Source organism: Egretta garzetta, unplaced genomic scaffold (genome assembly GCF_000687185.1).
Source record: "Egretta garzetta isolate BGI_Z169 unplaced genomic scaffold, ASM68718v1 scaffold91, whole genome shotgun sequence".
NCBI classification, from domain to species: domain Eukaryota; kingdom Metazoa; phylum Chordata; class Aves; order Pelecaniformes; family Ardeidae; genus Egretta; species Egretta garzetta.
This window is the reverse complement of record NW_009258661.1, coordinates 2,369,191-2,394,205: the sequence shown is the minus strand read 5'-3', so window position 1 is coordinate 2,394,205 and position 25,015 is coordinate 2,369,191. Positions and strand designations below refer to the sequence as shown.

The following is a 25,015-nucleotide window of genomic DNA, read 5'->3' as shown; positions in this document are numbered from 1 at the left end:
CCTTTTGCCACTGGCCCCAGTGAAGAGGAGGCTCTGGCTCTGGCTCTGCTGGGCCCTGTGAAGATGTACACGGGGTAGCCAAGACCCACAGCCAATCTCCTCTCCATTATGGGCCAAACGGGCTTTGAACCAGGTCCTGTCCCCAAAACAGCCGCCTGCCAGGACAAGCCCTGCCTGTGGAAGAGGGGCGATGGGGGCAGCCGGTTTCCCCTGCCCAGTCTCAAGCCCTACACACTATGTCAGCCATCTCCTAAACACACGCCTGAAAACCTCAATGCCCTGACCCCCTAGGGGAGGTGGGTGCCCAAATGCCATCCAACTCCCAGGAGAGTGCACGGCCTGAACGCTGGTGCCGCAGGGGGTCTCCCCGTGCCGCAGGGACCCAAACTGCCCAGTGTGCTCAGTGACCGAGGAGCCCGGTGCCCTCTACAACACGCTTCTGTGCACTGCACGCTTTCGCTTACCTTTTTGGCTCTGGATTCGGCTGGGATTTGGAATCTTTCCTTTTTTTGGACTCCTTTTTGGAATCCTTTTTTGTTTCCGCTTCAGCGGCAGAGGCATGAGACACTTTGCCCCCCTCGCCGTCTGCACTTGGCTGTGACCCACCAAGCAATTCTGCCATGTGTTGGCTTTGGGGAGTGATTGAAACGCGGGGGGCAAGGCCAGCAGCAAAAGTGAAAGAAACGAGAAGAAAGCATGAAAAAAACTCAAAATAAAACAAAAGGAAACTAAACTGAAAGCAAACAACTGAAATCAAGAAACAATTGGCAAAGAAGGAACGAAAGAGCAAAAGAAAGTCAGAACTAAAAAAGAAACTAAGGAAGCAAAAACTCGGTTTCCATGACAAGATGTATGAAAGTAACTGCAAAAGCAAGCGGCAGCCTTGCAACGTGAAACCTGGGCAATGTGTGGCATAATTTGGGATGGTATTTACCAGAGGGCTTATGAAAACACATAATTATTTTATAACATTCCTTTCTCCAGCAGCATATGCAGGATAGAGAGCGATACCTCAAAGCATATAATGCAACTTAACAGAAAAAAAGCAGAAAAAGAAGCTGCTACAGCTGTCAACAAAATAAACAGAAAAGGAAGAAGCACAGCTCCAGTTCCTCCCACCAAAGATTTGCCACATTTGAGAGAAAGGAATAGGCTACTTCTGAAACTGAAATTGCTTTGGAACAGAGCAAGATAAAAATTTTTCAGTTATGTCTAAGCAATTTCCGAACTGACGACGCCACATGGGCTTCAAATGGGTGCCCAAGGGCTTAAAGCCCTTCCAAGCACTGAAGTTTGATACTGCTGCAACTTGTCAGACCCTCTTGTCCAGCAATTAAATCAGCACAGTGTATCGTTTACTTCCATTTATTCACCCCGTGACAGTCACACGTACTTCAGCTCTCTCTTGTCCAGAACTGCATCTGGCAGGTGCCTGGGTAAGAAAGTTAAACCCCCTCATTCCTGGATCCTCTACGTGCATTTTTATTGCTTACATTAAACAAGCAAGGAAACAAACAAACAAACCGACTATGCCACTAGAAGCGCTGCTGCCAAACATCCACTGTGAAAACAAATTGGGGACTGTTGTGCATTATCCAAGGAAACCTATATTTGACAAAGTCATCCCTTGCTGGCAGGGAGCTGCTAGCCGAGAAGAATTCCTTACCTGTTGCCATGAACATGTGATGCACAAAAGGCAAAGCTGTAGTGAAGTAAGGTGGGGTCAATCATAGCTCCGTTTTCTGCGCGCTCTAGCAAATCTCTGAGGTAGCAGAGATGTCTGTGACAGCCTCTCACTCCATTACGTGCACAATACTCATCTAGCACAAAGACCTGGCCAGGACTAAACCAGCCCTGTTTAGAAATAAAGAGACTTGATTTTAAATATGAGTTATTAAATACAAAGGCTATCAGCTTTGGAGGTGTAGTGGTCAACTGTTCTAATAAAAGAAATACAAACCTAAGGCTATGTTAAGGAAAAAGGAGAGAGGTCACTCTTAAACAATACAGTCTGTATATCATCACCCAAACGCAGCATATACTCAGTGCAACTGTTAATAAAAACATATTATGCTACCATTAAAGGGAAATGTCATTTAAAATGCTGAAAAGTTAGGTGAGTTCATGTCAGTGCCTAGCAAAAAAAAAGAAAAAAAAAAAAAAAAAAGGCTTACACCTTCAAGAGATGATAAAGGTTTGGTTATTTAAACAGCGTGAAACAGGGATCTCATTTCGGGGATGGGATTGTACATTCGGCCAGGAGCAAGAAGACCGGTCTGGGGGAGAGCATGGAGGATTACACTGAATAATGACTCCTCTTGCATCTGGCAGGTGGGAACATCCTGCAGAGGGAGGAAGGCAGCTCCGCAGTATCAGAAAGGGACGTTTCCCATCGTCCTTATTGCGTACTGCTGGCGATGCGCTCTGCCATCGCCCACCTCCTCGGCATCGAAGCAAAGGGAAGCTCTGCTCACGAGCAGGGTTTCTTTACGCATCCGGGAACCTCAGACTATTTCTGTCTGTCAGTCCTGGGGGCCCGGTGACACACGGCTCGTGGTGCAACGTCTGTGCTTCCGAGGAGGACGCCCTTCCCCGCGGGGGGATGGCTCCGGTGAACATCCCAGGACAGCCGAAGCGGAGCGAGCCTCTGCCTTCGGGGAAGGCGCTAGCGAGAACAGGAATATTCTTGTAGATTGCTTTTCAAAATGCTGCAAAACCGTCAATATTTACATGGAAATTTGGGTGCTAAACAATTGCTAAGACGCAGCTCTGGAATGCATCAAGCTGCAAAATCTTTCATCGTTTAATTGAAAAGTTCCTGCAGCGGGCGGGAGAGTAGTTGAGGCAGAGCACTGCCCCTATAGGCAACTTCTTTGCCACCCCATCTGTTACCCCAAATGCTACATCTTAGAAACAACACTGCTGTGAAAGATTAAAATATATTTTCTACCACTCAGATGACACCAAATCTTTTCTAGATGCCAAAATAGCTGCTTTGAAAAGAGTTGAAGAAATATCAATTAAGAGCTCAAAGACATAGAGAAGGATTTGCTCATCCTTATTGGGCCAACTCCAAAACAGATTGAGAAAAGAATTAAAATAATGAGGGGAAAATGATAGATATAGGGAGTAGCTACAGTGCTGGGATCACTAGAAGTGCACATTTCAAAATGAAGCCGCAGAACAATGCAGATGGGACGGCACTCTGGAAGGCCATTTTTTGGGAGGGGTATATTTGCCTTCGATGCTTTTAACGGTATTTTTGTTTGCTTTTCAGTTGGTTGTATTATGCTTGATTCTGGATTTCTTTACGCTGCCTGTTTGTTACATCCTTGAACCGTCTCTTCACCTTGCCTCTCTTCACACAAGCCTTCAGCGATCAGGCATGGTAAAAATATAGAAATGCTGTAACTGTTCTGCGATAGAAAGACGTGTGCAGTTGGTTACTGGGGCAGAAACGCCGTTGAAATTGTTATATTCACCTAATACGTACAAAGGACTCGGTCTTCCCCGTGGGGCAAAATCTTGGCCCGACTGACGCCAACAGGAAGGCTGGCACTAATTTTACTGGAGCCAGGTATCAAGCCCAGAGTCTGGGGTGAAAGAAGCAGGAGGCTGGACCCAGAGATCCAGCGCACCCCACGCTGCTCCCCTGCACCGGGCTCTGAGAAGTGCTGGTCACAAGGGATGGGGGTAACCACTCAAGATCACTGCCATGGCTCGCGGAGGGGAAGCTCGAGCAGAAGCTCAGAGGTTCAGTGATGAGCCTCGTACCACGATACCGCATGACAGCACAAGCAGGCAGACTACGGGGGGAGAGATTTGGAGCCCGGGAGGACCAGGTGGTCTCCTTTTGCACAGCAGAGGTATGAAATAAAAATCCTGCTGCTGAACGGAGCTCCAAAGGAGCAGCAAATGCTGCTCCCCACAGCCCCAGAAAAATCTGAGGTTTGATGAAAGGCAGAATTCGGACAAATCCCCCACATCTTCAGGCGGATCCTGGCTCTTGATTAAGATTTGCCTGGCGCAACCAGCTGACAACCAGCCAGTCTGGCAAACGCAGCTGATGGTGGTGACACACCGGGTGTCTCGCCCCAATGCAGCTAGGTGTAGCTCAGTGTGGTCTCCCAGATGGTCTTCAAAGGCATAAGGAAACCTAGAGGGGGCATCAGAGGAAGGCTGTAGGGCATGGGGAGCTCAGCTGGCTGGGTTCACCAAGCTGAACTTCATCGAGAACGGGACATGGGTCCCCGGCACCGTCGGGGAGTGCAGCGGGAGCTTCGAAGCTGGGTAAGGCAAGGCTTGGTCAGGCTCGGTGAATCACTGGCAATTTTTCTAATGGTAAATGCAGATTTTGTGAAAACCAGGGGTTTTGAGGGAAAATTTTCACTTTTCAGTAGCTGAACTTTGTCATCTACCATAGGTAAAACAAAACAATTTCATTTTGGCAGCCTGCTCCATGGATCTTTTAATCTGACTCCTTCATGTCATCTCGGCTAAGCTGGGCTCTCTGGAAGACCACCTCTCCTCAGCACGTGCCATGCTGTGTTATGTGAATCCCACGCACGCTGACACATCATGGGAAATACAGCTCCAGCTGCATGAGCCGGATGCCGGCAGCAGGTTGGGAAGTCTTGGAAGGAGTCGAAGGGCAGTCTCAGAAATAGCGCACAAGTCCAAGCAGAAAGGAATGAAGACCCAAGCGTGTGTGTGTGTGTGGGGGGGCCCACACTAAGCTGGAAGAGCTGCATAATCTTCCCAAAAGCCCAGGAAGAGCTGTGAATGCAACTGTGCTACCAGTTTGTGGACAACGGGCAGGAGCCCTCAGCAAGCAATGCAGACAACGTTCTTCCCCTTCCCCAGCACAGTGCTCTCTGCCAGCAAACATCACTTCTGCCATAGCTGAGATTAGTCAGCCAGCCTGTTTGTTTTCATAGGGACGCCTGGCTCAGCCAGCGAGTGGGCTCGCAGTAACGTTGTTTAACCTGGTTCCACGGAAAGGAGCCAACGCTGAGTTATCCTCTGTGTCAGGGTAAGCCACTGTGTCTGGGTAAGCCTTCCCTGGCACCTCTGCGTCCACGTTTGAAAACAAGAAGAGGTGTGACGAGGCAAAGCTCTGCGGGACCTCGCATGGGAATGTCCTGTAGGGAGAATAACAATTGCCAGGCAGCACAGAGAACGGACAGAGCAGGCTCACCACGGGCTCCCAGCTCCTCCAGGCAAGCCAGCGCAGTGGTATCACCAACATCCCAAAGACACAGCAAGAGCAATGGGAGCTCTTTGCGGTTGAACTCAAATTTTGAGGTCAGTCTGGTTTTTTACGCCATAATCAGGACAAAACCCATAGTAAAGTAAGAAAAGAAGCATGTGAAATCCAAGCGTAGGTGAACACAGGCTGTTATTCTCTTCTTTATAACACTCTACAACGGGTGATTTGAAAGAAGATGGTTAATTGGTGATGCTCCGCTCCGAAGAGGCACAAGTCTTGGTGCTGAGGGGAGCTCCTCCACTCCGGTAGCTTCTAGCAAGGGCCTAAACACCTCGATCACAAGCAGAAGTGGGGCCGGTGGGGTTCTTGAAGAGAAATATTGTTAATCATTTTCAGTGATGGTCTTGCACCTTTCCATGAACTTAATTTAACGGCCACAGCTCTCTCACCAGGCCTGAGACTGCACAGAGACAAACCAGCTGCAAGCCAACCTGTGAGGCATGCATGGATGGGGATGGTCTTCCTAGGGTCAGCCATGCGTGGGGAGCAGAAGCTGCATGCCAAATTCACTGCCTGCCGGAGCAAAGACCTTGATGGAACCGGTGAGAAACCTGCTGCAGGTCTGACAATGCTCCCACCAAGCCTGCATGGACCGCTTGGGTATCTGTGGGTACAGGGCACGCTGCAGCCTTCCCCCACCCCATCCTTACCTCAGGGGATGTCCACAAACTATTCCTCCTACCCTGCCTCTCATCAGGAAGGTGACAACTCACTACCACTAATGGCATTTACTGGATCTTTAGCCTTTCTGAGGAGAACAGCCCCTGCGTGCGGTGCAAGGAGCAGAGCAGGTGAGAGGAGCACCATGGCGGAGGGGGACGTGGAGGGCAGGACTTGAGACTGACAGCCCTACTGCCAGCTCCTCAGTTGTGTTCCCAGGTTGCTGCTTTTAACAGCGAGCCACTCAAGAGCCCCAGCTCCAGGGGCTGCAGAGCTGGCAAAAGGTGAAGGCTATCGGCACGGGGTGGTCCTTCTGCTGAAGGCACAGACCCCAGTGTGGAGGTTTCTGTGCAACATGGGGAGAGCAGCAGGTCAGGATCTGTCCCATGCCGTGTTCAGGACAGCATTCAGGCCCCTCTGGAAAGGCTTCATCCTGTTGTTTTCTCAAAACCTAAGAGCCTCTTCATCCTTCCCACCAAAACTGCTAAAAATTAATAGTTCAAGTTGTATTGTTAAAGGTTATTTGTCATTTAAATCCCCACAATACCTAAGAGCCCCCAGGCACTGCACCCCAGCCAAAGGCTACAAGGTGTATCTCAGTGCCACCATCCTATAGACCATGTTGCACAGCAGTGGGCTGAGAGCTGCAACCTGTGCCCACGAGAATAATCAGGATGGGCACGCGACTGGGCGAGCGCGGACAGGCTGCAGCATCCCTGCAGGTACCCACCTCGCCCCACCTGTTACCTGCTTGGCATCCCTGCTCATAAAGAGACACAAAGCTGGGCCAGAGTCATTGCTGGTGGGGCTCCATTGACATGGGAGGTGGTACCAGACCGTCATCTTTCCCCTGTTCTTTCATCCAGAAGGCTCTGGAAGGCAGTGCGGGAGGCTGCACAACACTGCTCTCTACTTCACGTCCCCACACTGGCGTTTGTCTTTGCAGGAAGAAACATTTTAAGCATTGCAAACAGAAACAGTAAAGACAGTGCAACTGGAGAAGAACAGCAGTCAGTTCACTGCAGGTAGCCTCTCAAAAGAAAATACCCCTGGGCCAAATTCAAACCTGGTGTAAACAGGAGTCAATCTTCCAGCAACAAGGGGATTAGCCCCCACTTGCACTAGCTTTGACTTTGCTGCTTGATGTTTATATCACTAAAGACCAAAGAATATACTTGCCAGACAAGAATAGGAATCATTAAGTCTGTGGTCCAAAGTGAGGCGCTGAACCATCTCAAAGAGTGAAGCGTGGTCAAAGTTACAGGGATTGGAAGAGATAAATTCATCCATGCCATGCTTTTGAGCTCTATCTGCATCTGTTCATTTATACATATAGAGAAAGACACCATTTAGAGAGATATAAGACATTTTAGTTGACAAATACAACAGAGAAAAATATACAGTATGAAGCATGAAAGCTAAATATCTCCTCTTCCCTACATTGCCATTAACTTTTCTCTTTGCAGGCTATACAGTACACTCTTCACCTCCCATTGTCAACTTGCATCAGTTATGGACGATCTGATTGCATTTAGGCAAGAGATTTTAGAGTTAACATCTTGTCAACTGCTCATTATCGTGCATTTATTCTGTACTTAAAACCAGAACACAAACCCAAGAACTTACTCTGTATCTTACAATAACGCTATGAGTTAACAGAATTTTGGCTCGCATAAGTAAATTAGCTCCTATTTAGCTAGTTGCGGTTAATTATAATAGATTCTGCCATTCTAATGAAGTTACAGCTGTAGCATTTTTCTCTACATTTACTAGGTTTTCTAGGTATCAAACCAGTTACATCGCTCTGTATCCAAATGCCAACGTTTGTCTCCCCGCGGCAATTTTTTCCTAATGGCAACTTCAAGTGCCACCTCACCGAAATAAAAAGATGCTCTTTTAAGCATTGCTAAGAAGTTAAATTGATATGTAGTTTGTTGTCACCGAGGCACTAACCCGACCGTGCACCGGAGCTGCCAGTCATCCCGACGGAGGGGCTGAATTTCCCCTGCCTGGATTATGAACTGCCATTTTGGGGTGAATTAACAGCCTCAACGTATTCACACTTCTCTGCTTTGGGTGACGTTTATGGGCACTAACTCCTAGGGGCTAATTAATTAATCTCAACATGGTTAACTAAAAATACACCGAATTCAGCAGTTGAAATGAAGGCGCCAAGCCGGCCTGGGTGCGGCCAGCCGGGACCCCGCTGGGAGCAGGCTTTGTTCTACCAGCGGCCAGGGAATTAAAGGACACCTTTCACTCGGTTTTGTCCGTGCTCAGCTTCCTACTATATGGGTTCTTGCCAAATCCTCGACAAAGAGAATAGGATTTAAATCCTTCCCCTGTTTATAGCCTCCTAGGGGAACTGGGTGGCCTTGAAACAATGTGGCTGAAAGGACACAAAAAATGCAGTTTTCCGCAATAGTAGTATATGGTAACTGTATTTGTTTTAAAACAAAATCCCTCTTTACCAGAAGAAACAAAAATCCTTAATTAAAAGAAAAAAAAAAAGGAATAAAAGGAGCTTTAAATGATAATGAGATAGTGTTCTTTTACATATGTTTTACTATTTAATATTAAGCTGTGAAGGATGGCATATCTTCCTAAAAACCTCGTTCATGCCTGCGCTCTCAGATATTACTGATCATTGGAAGCAATCTTTACATTTTCTGTATAGTCTGTCGTTAGCTATATACAAACTATATAAATAACATCACCCACTGGAAAGAAATCAGACAAATTAAAACATGCAACATTTCAATTAGCTGCTAGCAATACTTAATTCAGCAGTAGCTGGCAATTTTCCTCATTAAAACCCTGCTGAATAAACACTGATTTATTTTTTTTTTCCTACAGCTGGTTAATTTTTGAGGGTCTGCTCCCCTCTTTTGCTCCGTGCACTGGGTCCTGCTGCCTCCCCCCTGCCTCCCTCCCTCCCTCCCTGGTCCCAAATCCCCCCTCCGCCTCTGCTGGCAGCTCCGTGCATTCGGCATGGGGACAGAAGAAGCCACCGGCGGTGCTGAGCGAGGTGGCAGCGCGAGGGCTGGCTCAGGGGACAGCGACAACCTCCCCGACCAGCACTCCGTGCATTCGCCAGGGGGACAGAAGAAGCCGCCGGCGGTGCTGAGCGAGGTGGCAGCGCGAGGGCTGGCTCAGGGGACAGCGACAACCTCCCCGACCAGCACATCACCTCCACGGCACCTCTCCAGCACCCTGGGGCATGGGATGTGGAGCCCACCCAGCCCTGGGGCTCACGGCGTGGGCTGGCTCCTGTCTGTTTTGACAGCTTTCTGCCCCATCGTCTCTGTCCCTCTGGGCCAAGATCGATCTGAATGAGTTCACTCCCAAAGAGCTTTTCTACGCTGTTTTTGATTCCATCCCTGGTGCCCGGAAAATATTCTAACAGATATTATCAGACTATTTTTAATGGCTTGCTGCTCTGCCCAGCTCCTCTGAGTTGACTGCAAGCTGACAAATTGGCTGGAGGCCTTCATTTGCCAGCTTTGCTCAGAGATTTTATTACTTTTCAATTAGGAGCCCTGATACACTGTCAATCCTCCTGCTCAGCCAACGAGGCTCTGAGAGCTGAGTAAATCAGCTGGAAATGTGAAGAGTCCCCTAGCCCTTTAGCTGGTGAACTTTTTTGAGCAGATGTGCTAGAAAGCATGTTGGAAATGAGTATTTTTTACTCCAAACGAATAAGCTTTTTCCCACGTTATGTTCTCTGAACAAGGTGGACACAGAGCAGACCTTTTGGTGGTGCAAACCAGCTGAAGCTCTGCTGGTTACGATGGATCTGAGGGTCTGTCCTGGGCTTTTTAAGATCTCCCTGCCCAAGGCAAGGGCACAGACAGTTCCCTGCCAAGCACTGAGAATTGACACAGCGCTTAAATGGCCTTCACGACTGTCCATAAGCAGGGGCAATTTTACTCTCCCTAATCACTACGAAGCAAGACCTTACTGAGCATCCCATTGGGTGCCTGCTCGAAAGCCCATTTGTCCCAAATCTCACCATCTTAGAACAACAACCACCTGAAGAGAGAGGCATCAGACGTGGCACCACACGAGCTCGAGTGACCAAAAAAGCATGAGCTGCACAACTTCTGCTGGGTCGGTGGTTTAAAACGCGGCTTTCTGCCACGGGCAGGCAGATGTCCAGCTGCAGCTCCCCGTGCAGCCGCCCAGCCCCGCACCTCGGGCACGATCAGATCGCTTTGCACCCGCAGAGCTGCGGGCTGGGTGGGTGCACGTTGCCCACCCAGGGGATAAAGCTGGCGCGGTTTGAACTGGAGATGTCTTTGGAGAGCAGTAATACACATACGTATTTCTCTTGGATGGAATATCTGCTCTGGGACAGATGCTTAAAATTCTGAAGCATAACTAGGAGCGGGTTAAAAAGGACAATCCTACACTAAACTCACCTTCCCTTAATTAACTCTCAGAAAATAAACATGCCATGCAACTTGCAATTTATTTTTGTATTTTGATTCTTCCAGCGGACTCGCTTTTAAAACTGAAATTTAGGAGTCAAAGTATACCAAAAGCATTAAACTTCCCAGGCAACACAAAAAGAACAGGATAGATCTAAATACATTGGTCCTTCGTTCCAGACAGCTGACCTGTGTGACTTAAAATAACACCAACATCTGCATACGAAGTAAGTTTTATATATAATCCGACCTCTTTCAAAATGGCCTGTACAGTTTGAATGAGATTTTAAACAAAGTACAAAATGAGAACGGCTAATATTCACACACAAACTGTACAGCTAATTTGCAAGTACTTTAAATGAATTGTTTCGGTCAAATACGGCTGCTTTTTTGACCCTGCTCTGTTATTCTAGCTAAAAAGAAAGGAGAAACCAAAGAAAGAAAGTTATATGATGCTCCAGTAATTTACAATCCCTTCCCAAGGTGCTGTGCCAAGCTCGCTGGTGCTTCTTTGTTCGGGGCCCCAGCCAAAATGCTGCTGCAGGCCCACAAAAGTTATCTTAGATATTTAGACAAGCTGCACACAACTGCAGCTGAAAGGTGTTCGATGGTGGTCTCGGAAGGGAGGCTGCCAGTGGAGGTAAATTGGCAGCACAGCCTCCGCGAACCTTTCTTCTAGAAAACTGCAGACTCTGGCCTTTTATATTACCCTCGGTCACCTACATTACGGTCTTTTTTTAATGCTGCCGGGTTTATTTTGTTCATTTTTATCCAGTTTGCATTTTATACTGACTCGGTTAAGTAGCCCCCTGTCACACACACACACACTCCCTGCAAGTGTTTGAAATCAGAGCCTTAAAAATCTGCCAGTGTCGGGAACACAAAGATTTCAACAACAACAACAACAATAATGAAAACCAAAGGACTGTCCCACCATTTGGTCCTCTGAGGGCTGTATTTCTCTTTATCTAACTGCTATTTAAAAAGGAAGAGACAAAACAGTCAAATCTCTCATTCTTTTTTTAAAATGTATTTCCCTGCCCTCTGCATTTCTTTTGCTCCAGCAATAATTTCGGCAGATTTTGCTCTGAGAGCAGTGAAGTTAATAGCGGGGGACAAGCTCCATAAAAGAATTCTTGTTATAAAAGGCTTTAGGTAGCCATTTTATTGTAAGAATTTCTTACTCCAGATTTATTCCTTTTCGTTAATGAGTGACTTTGTTTTAGTACCAAAGGCAACTGAACATCCAGGAAATTTTAAGACATGTTTGCTTATTAAAAAAAAAAAAACAACAAAACAAAAACCAAAACCAACAAACAAAAAAACCCAAACAACTGTAAATTAAAAGGTGACTTTGTATCTTACTCATCTGGAAAATGTGTGCTTGTCATATCTGCTTGACATTACAAGAATGAAGATGTGGTTTGGACAGTAACAAACAATGACACTAGTCAACCTCATCAGGAGACATGAAATAAAGGAATGACAATGATTGATGGCAGCTATTCATTTACAGATATTTCTAGAAAACTCTTTGCTGGCCTGGCCGGGCAAAGCGGGAGAAGTTTTCCAGCCTGCACGGCGATGCTTGCCGGCAACACGCCGTGGCGGGCGGGGGACGCCGTGCCCACCGCGACCTGCCGCACGCTCGGCCCCGTGCTCCCCTCCTGCTCTCGCCGCTGAGCCGGAGCTAAGGGACACACTTGGGCTGCGACTCATTAAAGAAATACCCAGGGCAAGTGCCTAGAAACCTCGTTTTGTTCAGCCGTGTGGAGCGAGAGGCTTTGCTAGCAAATACCGGTGTTCTGGAGGGGGAGAAAAAAAAACCCCAACCCTGTACCGGGACTTAACGTGCCAGGCTGTTGATGGCGAGCGAGCTGCTGGCAGTGCCGGCTGGTGACTTACCAAGTCCCCTCCTCGCCGTGCACTATGGCATTGCCACCTCCGAAAAGTGATGTGTGTGCATGGTGCATGTGGGTGCACGGGGCTCTGCAAACCTCCTCCCCGCTCCGAGCTGCAGCCTGGACTCGCCTCTCAGCTGGGGATCTAAGAGCTCTTTTGTTTTTTTGTGGTGTTGGTTTTTTTTTTTTCCCTTCATATTATTCCACATTAGAAGATGGCTTTCAATTTAATCGGCTGTTTATTCCTGTGCTTTACGGCTCTTCCCCTCCTGCAAACAAATTCTTTTCTGCTTGAGTTACAATTTTAATAAACAATTATGAATATTGCTGTAAATCACCAGACACACTCGGCACTGGACTGAAATCTAAGTTATCTAATGTTTGGTAGTTAAATGAGTAAGAATTTGTAGTATGCACTTACATAACTCCTTGTGTGGCAAGTTAAAAACACAGTTTTAGAACAGCTATTTATAATACAAAACATTGTTTCACAGCATTTTTATAACTATTTAAAAATATTTTGAATTGGATGGCTGCGGAAACCTGTGAATTTGTATTTCATAAGTTAGAGTCCCATGCTTCTTAAAGCACGTAGAAGTGATTTACAGACTAGTTTTAAATTCATGCAAGTTAGGTGAGAACTGAATTAACATTTTAATTCTGCATTCCTGAAATGAAGCATCTGCAAGTTGACAATACAGAAGACACAGCAGCGTTCTCATGGTATCTCTAACTATCTAAAAAAAAATAAAGCAATTACAGCACAAAACTAATAATCTAATAGGATAGCAATGCATTGTAGTGCAAATACATGTAATGTTGCCAGACCCAAGTTCATTCATTCATTCACTCTTTCTTTCTTTCTTTCAAAGTGGCAAAAATCTGTATTTCCATCAAATTAAAATTTTTTTTTTTTTTTTTTTTTTTTTTTTTTTGCGCAGTTAACTCTGATAAGAATCCTCTTTGGAAATCCAAACATTTAGAAAACAAAAAAAAAGAAAGAAAAAAGAAAGTGTCTGCTGAGAAGGAATTCTGCCTGCTACCCAGGGGTATATTTATACACACACGCACATACTCACACACAGGAAAAAAAAAAAAGAAGAAAAAAGAAACAAAAGGAAGAAGAAGAAAAAAAGGAGTCTTATTTGATGGCCAGGAGGGATGACACCGCCTGTTCCTTCTCATAATTGCATTCAGGTACTCGGGATACATATTTGCCAGCTCTCATGACCCACTGACGCTATTCCCTCCTAAGGAAAGCAGGCACTCACCAGGTATTAGAGAAACAGCTTTTAACACCAATAAAGGATTTGTACCGGGTGTATTTAAGACTGAACAAAGACTAAGGAGAAGCTCTTTTACAGCACAAGTTCGTGCTTTTATCTTTTTCAGAGTAGGTATTCCAGTAGGAAAAGGTAAAATAATAATCGCCCTGGCTTATTCTTTGGCAAGCATTGCTCTGATTGGTGATTGAGACCCATGCTAAAACATTAATTTACAATAATTTGGGGGAACAGCAGCACCCCTCCGTGACTGATGTATTTAAGTCAGAGTGGGTCAGCACCTCCAAACCCGCGGTGACCCAGAGAGCTGCTGCGTGCTGCCGAAATCATCCCCTACCAAGTTTAGGGGAGAGGGAACTACCAAAGCTTGAAGACTCAGGCTTGTTTCCACAAGGCATGGGCGGAGGGGTTTTTGGGGGGCTCCTGTGGAGTCCTGCACCTCATCTAGGTCTCTCGGGGTCTCCTGCCCTACCTTTCTACGCTTTGAGGTGTCCACGGTTAGCCCCGCACGCTGGTGCGCTGCACCAAGCTAATCATCGGCACGGAGAGAAAGGATATTGTCAGAGTGCAAAATGATCTGTTTTCAGGCAGGAAGCAGTCAACTAGATGTAAATTCCATGAAACAAAAGAAGGTATTATTTACAGTTTTATTGTGATGTTAATTAATATTTACATCTTGGAATGAAAAATAGAAATGTTAATGATTGGCTTTACTAAAAGGATCACTTGATGCCAATGTGAAAGCCAGGGAGAGAAGGCAATTATGCAAACATCACATGCATCCTAATTTCAGTATGGAAACTTACATTTCAAACCTCAGTTCAGGAAAATAACATGGAAAGTTTGTACTACAAAATCTAAACATGAGAAAGATTTAAGAGAAAAAAAAAAAAAAAGCACATTGCATATGTCAGATAATCTAGTCTGATTATCTGAGCTGTGCTAGCTACAGGGAAGCACTTACCCTTGAGTCCAGCTAGAAGTTAGCAGGGTAAGAAGGAACAAACCAGAATAACATAAAGACTAGCAACAAGGCTCAGGAAAGCAGACAGGAGCCCTAACCTAGCAGCTAAATATTTGGGTTCAAGCAAAGAATGAAAAAGAAACTTAAGGAAAATCAAACCAATCAAAAAAAAAAAAACCAAAAAACCAAACCAAACCACTTACAGCTGAAAATTTCTTAAGCAGCTCAATAAAACCTTGCTACTTAATACCGGGGAACAAATCATCACAAATTCTCAAAACAACCAACTCTTTGTATATGGTGTGATAAACAGTCATTAAATATAAACAGACATTAAAAAATGAAATATAGCCACAAGTGATACGTAAAACAAGTACGAACCAATCTTTCATGTTAAAAAGAAAAGGGTTTCAAAAAATAATAATAAAAAAAAAAAAGAACATTGAGCATGTTTGGGAATTTTGTTTGATGCATCACTAACACAGAACGAACAAAGATCGGTGCTTTCAGACAAGTGACCACTTTTATGAAGCTTAAATATTGCCAAAAGGTGTAATATGTATTGGCAGCATTATTGACTATAATATTGTGCATGATTTCAACAGTAAACAAGAACAGTTTTGGGTTTTTTCTTTTATAATGCGAACATTGGAGAAAAGCACAGCTTTGCGTGAATGGAGTTTTTCTTGTAAATTGTAGCAAAACAAAAAAAGCAAAACTTTTCACTCGAACAGGTATTGTTCACCCACATAAAAGGAATTGTAGAGTCATACAAAAATTAATGAATAGCAGGATCTATTTTTTTTTCAGTACTTAAATTGCAAATAAAATAAAGTCCACTCTGGTTCGGAGCTGTCTGCTTACTTCCAAGTCAAGCGCTGCTATCGAACTGCGGGTGAGAATTTGAGTGCTGCTCGAAGTTTGTATTTGCTAAGTCAAAAGAGGTGGGAACCAAATGAATTCACTATTTCTCCCAAGTTTCCCCAACAGCAAAATATGTTCATCTCAAGTTTCTGTTTAACAGACAGCTCCATCACAGGAGCGGAGGGCTGGATTTTCTCTGCATGTGCATGCATGCGCATGTGCCATCTCGGACTGCTACAACGTGAAAGCTCTAACAACAGTTACTCGTCAAATGGCTTAACATTTACTTCTTTGCACATCCTCATTCACCATAGCCTCTAATAAGCATGAAAAATATGACAGGTATAAAGATAAACGTACAAGAATAAAATGTCTTGCGAAAATCCTTACCTTTCTGCAGGCAAAAAAAAAAAAACCAAAACCAAAACCAAACCAAAAAACCCAAGCCAAAAAAACCCAATAACAAACCAAGACCCTTTTAAAAATGCAATACTTGATATGTTTGAATTTCAAGACTGAAGGAGCTGAGATATGTGTTTGTGCCCTTAAGACTCCCGATAAGCCATCCCGTGTGGCATGCATGACTCACTTCTGCTTCTGCACCCAATGACTTTTGCAATGAGCGTTGCCACGTACAAATGTTAAACATATGAAAAATGAGTAGGCCTTGCTGTTGAGATGAAGGTGTACTGTGGCGTGCTGCCCCCCTCCTCTTGTAGGATGAAGGTCCTGCGCACAAAGAGCTTTCAGAGGGATCTAGATCCAACAGAGGAGGAGGAGGAAGGAAGACAGAGGACAAAACAGACTAGCCCAGAGGATGCTGAGGTAGCAAGCCATCGTCAGACTGAGGAGCTGACTGGTTTTCCCCTTCCATGCTTTGGCACAACGCAAACGAAAGGGTTTCCCAGTGCCTGCAGCAAAAAAGGGAGCCTGAAGCCCCCCAGCTTATGGGGAAAACACATTGTGAATGGAAAGAGGGTAGGGGCACAAAAAAAGCCAAATGTTCCAGATTTGGAGCTGGTATCAGCATGAGAACAAGTGAGAGAAACTGAGGTCAGACCCTGACCCCCTCAGATGCCCTGGAGGGACCAGGGGATGAAATCTCAGCTGTTTTCACCAGAAGCAAGAGGGATCCCTTGCTTCATGGCAGGCAAGTAAGAGAGAAAAAGCAAGGTCAAACCTGTGGCATTTCTATAACTTTGAGCAGAGTCAGGCTGATACAGACCTGCAGGACCCCGAGCAGCACAAATCTCAGGTGGATGTGCTGGGCTGTGGTTAGGTGCAAAGAGGGCTCCTGGGCTCAGTCACTGACTTTGCTGCTCCTTGGCAAGGCCTAGGACAAACCAGCTGCCCCTTCTCCATCCCAGTAACCTAAGCAGAGGGTTTCAGCTCTCCCTGTTCACACAGTGCTAGGCTGTGCGTGGGGACAACACACCTGAGGGTCCACTGCCCCAGGCATCCCCTTTCCCTTCCCAAACTCTCGGCAGACTTTGCTACAGCTGCTGCCAGGCAATTATGATGTGCCTGAGAAAGGGACCCTTCACCTGACCCCACATATTGGTCCAGCAAAGTGAAAACTCTGTAAACATCAGGAAAATTCTTCAAGCCTGATGCCTGCAGGGATGGGAGAAGCCTGGAGGGAAAGGTGATTCCCCAGTTTGATATTTTCTCGCTGCCCTCATTCTAAATCGCAAGGGTCACGCTGGGACAAGCAGGAGAGAATCCTTTTCGCACCAACCACACAGCTAAGAGCATCCATCGCTTGTTAGGAGAGGGAGCCACGAGCGGCGTCCTTCTGGTGCTCTCCCTTGCTACACTTTGAAGGCTTCTAGCATGTAGAAAAGCAGCCATAGAAGGACCTGTGCCTGCTACATCCAAGAACCTGGGCAGAGAGACATACAACCCTTGGGAGTGCTCCCAGGCCAGGACAACTCAGCCAGGTCTAGAGGGCAATCTCAGCCAGTTCCTACAAGAGCCCATTCTTACGTCCCATTCTGGCTTTCTGAGAGGCATCCTTCCTTCCTGACCCCAGCCCTTTACACCTTGCACCCCCAAAGCCAGTGACCTGGCTGGGATGAAGAGGATGAAGGTCACTGAAATGAAAAATACTGACTATGGGTTTACCACACGGCATCATGCTACGTCCTCACTGACAGCAGGGGCAATGCAAGGCAGAAGGGTGTCCAAAATACGGAGGCACGTGGAGGAGAAAAAAAAAAAAAAAACCAAAGAAAAAAGCAGCAAGCAGAGCTTTTCAGCTGTGACACTCATGGTACAGATGTATGTCTTGCACTGTTATTTTCTATAAATACTGACATAAAGGAAGTTAAACCAATCAATAGAAAAGGCAGTCAAATTATATCGATAATCAAGGGGAAGATTTTCTGAGTTCCTTACAACAAAATACTCCATATCAGCTTCACAGAGATTATTTTAAATGTTAAAATCTGATTTAATGAGGAGATTTTGCTAATATTTACCACTTTTCCTTATTTTACATATATTTTATGACACTAATTCTTAAATTTTGCTGAAACTAGCAGGAACTGCTGTATGTTACATAACAAAGAGGCTCCAGACGTGCGATCAAGACCTTCAAGAAAAATGAGCGAGGAGGCATTCGTCTGGTTTATAATCAAATTACATTTGCAAGACAAAAGAAATTGCTCTAAATTTCAAATTAAGCAAACTGGGTATAACTGCACAGGACATGCAGCATAGCTACGACTTAAAAGATGATTGCTTTAAATTCACATCTAACTGGCCTGCAAAGCAACCTGTTAAAAATACCATATGTTTTCCTACAGTTGAATATTCAACAGGAGACCTCTTTTTGTGTGTGCATTTCATACTTGCAAGATTTGCACCTGTAGTTCTGAGCACGTGGTGCATTTGATAGACAGCTAATGGCGCTAATGAATCGCTCCGATCTGGGTGTGCAGTTTATTGTGCGGGGGTATAACGCGTGTCTGCGGAAAGCAAGCTGGGTCTCAGGCTCCCAGATCCCAGTCTCTCCTCCATCAAGTATTGCACTTTAAAATACTCATTGACAAGTTCCCCAAGGAATTTTGTTTCTTGGGTTTGGTTGTGCTAAACACACAGCTTAACTGGGTCTGGATCCACTGATGTAAAAAGCAGCTTAATGATAATGAAAAAAATTTAATTTTGGAGTCAGAAACATGTGTGCAAAATATTGATTTACATCAGTGCAGAAAATCTTTCCATCAAAGACTTCTGCTCTCTATGAGAACTTTTTTACTTACAAAATTGAGAGATTGGGGCGTCCAGCTGGGGTACATTTCCTCCTTTAGCATTTAGCTTTTGCACTTGGGTAGGCGGCACAGGTTTGTGAGACTGGCCGGTGGCTCGGTACATGGCTTGGACCCACAGGATACGGTCCTGCTCATCGTCACTTGCAAAAATCACCGTGTCTCCTTCCTTCACAGCGTTGAAGAATGCTCTGCCGCCCTCCAAACCTGGCAGGAGAGGAAGCGACAACAGAGTTTTGCAGACTTTGAGGCCAGACAGGGCATGTCCCCCGGCTTCGCACCCCACCACTGCCCTGGGTGTCCCCCAGCCAGCCTCGCGCTGCCCCCGGCTCCTGGCTGAGCTCAGTCCCCTCCCCTGCACCAAACTCACCCGCAGAACAGCCCGCCAGGTCCCCAGGTAGCACCCTGCACTGCGATTACTAAAACATGCCCCAACACACTCAGATTAATTGCTTCTCTTACCTACAGCCCCATCTGTGCAGGTCCTGTGCGGGTTGCACCGCTGGAGCCCCATTAAAAATGAGTTTTGAGGGGATGCGGTGGGAGGTTTCCTATCAGACCGAGCGCACCAGGGCTCACACCGCACAAAAGGTGCTTGGGTGATGTGCTTATTTCTGTCTTTGCCCTGATTTGGCACCCATCTCCCTAACGCTGGGATTAACTTGGAGTCAAGGTCCTGACAACCAACGTACTGTGTCTTTCTTCACCTCCTCTGGGGATACCATTACCCAGGGCATGGTGAGGATCGCCATGCTCAACGTGTTGCCCCACCAAAATGAAAGAAATGTGGTGCTCGGCCACTTGAAGAAGCGTCTCAGCACCATGTACACAGCAGGCACCTCCAGGTACCAAGGGGGTTTCTGAGCCTGCCCCTTCCACTCACTCACATCTATCAGAGAGAAAATGGGGCAGGCAGAAACGCTGGGTTGGTCCCATAAATATTTTCTACAGGCATAACTGCTAACCTTTTATTTAAGGAATATAATCTGAAGGCACAGGTAAGGACCAACGCTTGATTTGAGCATTCAGCTCACAAATTTCATTGGGATCTAAGCATCTCATTCACTTAGACTCCCCAGAGAAGATGAGTCTTTCCCTCCTCTGGTGCAACTCCTAGCTCAATCCCTTAGATCTATTCATAGTAAAGTCATGCATAGCTAATGATCAGCATAAACACAAACATATTTATAATAATGCTGATCACGGTTCGGCTGCAAGCAGGGAGAGAGGGAGGACTCCCGTTTGGGAGCCGTAGGCAGCGTGGCGAGCACGAGCACCTGCGGGCACAGTAGCCCGCCGGCGGCCCCCGTACCTGGCTGCGGGTCGGTGTAGTCCACAGTGTATCCGTCGAGCTGCAGCAGCTCTTGAGGTTCAGCTTTTTTCTCCCGGTAGCTGCACATAGCAAATGTATATTGACTAACCTGAAGAAAATCACAAAGCTAAGATGGCACCGGGTGGTCACGGCAAGGCAGTCCAAAGCGCTTACAAATGCTGCGCGCTGACGGCGTGTCTACAGGGACTGGGGGTGGCGGGGTAATTTTGAGGGTCATTGCCTATATGAGACAGACTAAACTTTTACCAGGCTTTTGCAAAGCTCTCTCTTAACACACCCTGCTGTGGCAGGCATCTAATTCTCCACATCAGTACATACAGCGGTTTAATTTCCTCCAAAAGAGGAAGCTCCATGCTTTAAAACCCTCTATCATTCATCCCCAGACAAGTGCAAGAGTGACACCCTGTCACAAACAATGTGAGCTAAATTGCTAGGTGCCAGTCATATTAAAGCAATCTTAAGATCCCACTGATCTCGGCAGTTGTTGTCATCAGTGCTGTAAATGGCAGCTCTCACTCCTCTGAGGTACCATCTGCATGACACGACACATTCAATGTCAAGCTCTTGACGGAAGCCGACTCAGCTGCAGGGGCTCTGCCAGGCTCCCGAATCGCCTTTAGGAGGCCATCAGGCCGCATCAAGACCCCGCGCGTACTCGGCGTGCCGCAATCTGGATGGTCGGCGAGAAGCTCGTCTGGGGAGGAGAGGAGAAGAGAGGATTCTCCGTGCCCCAGGCTAGGAACTCACGGGGAAATTTACTGTCAAATGATTTCAAATGACTTTGTTAAGGTTGTGTCACATCCTGGACGCCTGACGTAATTTTATTAGTCTGGACATTTTCTTGACCTCTGGAGGAAACTTTAAAACTCTGGTAGGTGGCAATGGATCATGTTCGTCATTTTTTGGAAGTCGGGAGAGATCCTGAACAATGGGCGAGCGGCTGGGCTGGGGGATTTTGCCTCCAAACTCCAGGCAAATTGCTCGGCTGCAAATACACACGCAGCACCTATTTTGGTGGCATCTGCAGCTAATAAAATGTCATTTATTTAAGTCAGGGGACCCGTCTATTGGCGTAGTGTCTCCCAGCCGGCGCTCAGTATATTGCTGCCCTCTACGGGCTTCTGCTCGCTGCCAGCCTGCTCTCGGCAGCCCTGCCTGCACCGTGCCTTCCTCCAGGAACAGCTCCAAAAGCCACCTAAGAATAAACCCTATCATTAACACATTTGTGGGAGTAAGACTAAAAGTGATGCTTTAAGCATCTTGCATCCTCCTTAAAACCACCAGCACTGACGGAAGATTGACAAGTAACAGACCAATAGCAGGAGCACACCAGTGCATATTCGATGCGATGAACTTTGAATGCATACCATCGTACCGGCAACACAAAAATTAAAAAGATTAACACGAAGAAATCTAAAAATAACCTAGTGCCCCACAACACAACATTCACACGAGTCCCGCAGTGTTCATTCTGTTAGACTTGCAGTATATTGCTGCCATCTCCTGGAGAAACTCTCAAAATGTGCTTTATTTATGGTAAGATCCTGGAGATTTCATCTGAGCGGCGAGGATTCGATTTCTCTGTGTTAGACAGCCTGAACTTCAGGGACTGCGCGATAAATTTAATTCCTGAAAATGAGTCAGTGCTAACTTAGGCTGGCGTTGATTGAAAACATTAATACAACTAATGTTTTTTTCCTCTTGTGTATACTCTGTAGCAAGAAGTAACAGCCATTCAGTAAGTTCAGGTTCTTCTCTGACCCTGAACAGGAGGTCTGAATTTCAGGCTCTTCTTCATGTACAAATAATTCCTCTCATCTTTGGACCCAGAAAATATTCTTCATCCCTATCAATAAGCCAACCATACCAACAGTAACATATAGAAACATACGCGGACATTTCAGAGCTTATACTTCTCATGTTAAACGTTATAAAAGACTGGTGTAGAGAGTAAGCTCTGGTGGAGCCATCCTGAGAGAGAGGCAGAGCAAATTGGTCTCTCCTGTTAGCATTCATGTGATTTCCTTGGAAGAAGCTGCCCTATGTCACTGTTAGAAGCGACCTCTAAGAGAACCCTACAGGTGGGTCTACAACATGCAGTGGGCCAGGGCTCATCTGGGTTCATGTCCTACTTCTTCTCTAGTCACAGAGCTCATGTGCAAAGCCCAAGCTCAGAATTGCCCAAGAGCCTGCTGGCAGGAGGCAGGCTGGAGGAAGGAGACAGCTATCCTTGGCCTCTGGAAGAGATGCCACCAGTGCCGTGCAGAGTGCCTACACCTAAACAACTCCAGCTACTGACTTCGAGGACTGTCACAGAGCCTGCCTGTCCTACCCCACTGCCTAAAGCATTTACTGCTCGGGGTCAGAAAGAAGCTGATGCCCTGGCTACCAGTGCAATGTGGCTCCTTCTATTTACAAGTGGTGGTAAAGCAAAGCCTGACAAAATGAGATTCTAGAAAGCTCGGTATGGCACGATCGTGCTTTGCTGCTGAACAGCACTGTAGGGTCAAGTGGAGATTGCAGCTTGCCTTTCATCAGTCTTCTAAAATATCGAGCTTTACAGAGCCTGCTTTCTGTAGAAGCTTAGAAGTGGCCAGACAAGTGAAACAGTTAATAGCAGAAATTAATCTTACAGCCTGCTGAGTTCACACCGAACCATAGCTGAGTATGAGAGCGAGCGAGCAGATGGGATGGGCAAGATGAATGGTTTGAGTAATTGGAAAAAACACAGATACAGAGAGGGAACTGAAGGAAGACAGAGGAGAAATCTCTGCCCAGTGAGGGACAAACTCTCAAAGCAGCTGGGATTTTATCCAGGGACTCGATGAGGGCCAGGAAAGGAGCATCTAAGGAAGCTGAACTGAGCAAAACTAAATGAAGGGAAATAATCCAAGGCTGCCCTGTCTGGTTCATTACAAAAAAAGGGAAAACGCTTTGAGAAATAATCTGAGAAAAAAGAAAAGAAAGTGGGGAAAAAAAGAGAAAAAGACAAAGAGATTCAGAAAAGGGGAAGCAGACAGTGGGAGACAAATGCCAAAGTTTACTATTCCCAGGCTTCTAAATTAGATCTGACTATCTTGGCACTCAACCATATTCTGTCACCAGCTATATAATCTGATTGATTAATAAATACAGTAGATATGTATTAACCAGTACTGACTTTGTCCTTGTTTTTCCGCCAGAGACTCCTGCTCTAGCGAGCACTGCTTTCCCCAGGATCCTGCTCAAACCTGTTAATTGTCGTCCCTCTCACTCCGAGCTCCGTCATCTGCCTCCCCCTTTCCCACTGTTGTCATAACACCGCCCCACTTGGGTTAAATTCTTAAATGGACCTTTCCTAGATTAACAGCATGCATTTTGTCCCAAGGGAGAGAAACCGTGCTAAGATACTGCCAGCTGTAATACAGCTTTCCACTTTGATGGGAGACTCTTGTCCTCTGGTTGCAGCTGTACGTTGCCTCCCGAGCCCTTTCCTGACACAAATGAGCAGAGGAAATGATCTAGCTTAAAGAAACAAATGTGAAAATAACAGTTTTCACATCTCAGCACATCCATTCAGCCCTAAACAATTGCACATAGCAGTTGTCCCAACTTCTTCCTTCAAGCGGGAGGTGCATGTGTGCTCTCTTTGAGCAGGGCTGCACGATGGGAAGCCATCTGACGTGAGGATGGACAGGACAGGCAGGACCTACCATAGCCAGGTGTAACGACCTGCAGCATCTATTTAACCAGCAGTTCCCCAACATCTTATATTTACCATCAACACTCAAGGTTTCTCAAGAATCAGCACCTATGCCCAGTTCTCAGCGAGGGTCTAACTGAAAACATGATTTAATATGATTATGGGGACCAGCTACGGGTCATTTCCCCTGACTTGAGGACCACAGTCTAGGGCCGATGGTGTGGTACACTGCAATTTTGTGGAATTATTTTCAAATCTTGTTGGCTACTCGGAATTACTGAACACTTCCTTCATTTCATTTTATCCCGAGTCTGCTGAGTTTTGCTAAAAGCAGGAACTGTCACTGTTAGTCTAAATTATAATGAGTTCAGGGAGTCTGTCACTAGAACAATAGATCCAGGCGTAGACACTGCAACTGGTTTTAATCTGCAGAGAGTTGATCTGGTTCCAACAACATTCTGCAAACACCATCAGACACAATCAGCCGAAAACTGCTTCAAGCTACTCAGCAGACATGTCATCCAGGTACCATGGAGTGTTACTTCCCATATGCTGCCAGAGCACAGAAATGGGATTATGACAAGAGAAGAACAGATTCGGTCTGAAATCTCAATGTAATTAATTCGCTTGCCCTTAAGATTCATTATAAGAAATTTCCTATCACAAAGCCAGCAAACCCACCAGAACCAACAAGAGTGTTGTTGCCAGTACAGCACGTTAGACCTCGCAAAGAATTAATACAAGCTCTGTCAGCTATCAAAAACCCCAGCTTTTGCATGATTGAGGGTCTAGTTGGCAAACTGGCTGGAATTTTTATGCAGCTGATATAGAAACTTAGAAAACACTTACAACATCTGCGACGGATGTACATTTTTCCTTCCTAACCAGCCACAAGAACTTTGCCCTAAAATGCTCCATTGCTTTCGCTTCCCGCTGCCACTGGCGTTACTGCTGCCTTTACGAAGCATTTTCCTCACTTGTGATGCTGCGGACCATTTCCATCCAAGCTCAGGGCCATATTCTGCCATCACTTTCACGCTGCATATCTCAGGATTTAAAATTAGGCAAGTAACGAGTCTCTGCCATGTAATTTACATCTAATCAGTATTCTGCTCTTCTGCTGCTCATCTCAAAGGGTGTCTACGAGAAGGGTGGGCAGCGTGCAGAGAGGACTGCGATTCATTCGAAAGAGAAAACCATCCCCTCTCAACGCACGGGTGCATGCTGGAGGAGCACACACACCAGCTCTGCCAGCCACACCAAGCTGCAAACCTTCCCCAAGGGGTTGAACCAAGTCCACCCAGCAATGCATACGCTGGAGAGGTGAGGCCAAGTTCTAGAAATGGCACAAAGGAACCGC

The 25,015-nt window shown here is 46.1% G+C and overlaps 1 protein-coding gene across 1 annotated transcript in view; it reads right to left on the bottom strand.

Moving 5' to 3' along the window:
• The window catches only part of CADPS (calcium dependent secretion activator), a 194,372-nt gene that overhangs the window by 79,891 nt on the left and 89,466 nt on the right, over window positions 1-25,015 (bottom strand). Inside the window, exons 10-15 of the mRNA XM_035903800.1 lie at window positions 19,953-20,061; window positions 18,635-18,847; window positions 14,508-14,519; window positions 7,109-7,245; window positions 1,667-1,854; window positions 465-629 (exon numbers count right to left, since the gene is read on the bottom strand). Coding sequence (XP_035759693.1) covers window positions 465-629; window positions 1,667-1,854; window positions 7,109-7,245; window positions 14,508-14,519; window positions 18,635-18,847; window positions 19,953-20,061 — 824 coding nt within the window. The remainder of the gene's footprint in view (window positions 1-464; window positions 630-1,666; window positions 1,855-7,108; window positions 7,246-14,507; window positions 14,520-18,634; window positions 18,848-19,952; window positions 20,062-25,015) is intronic.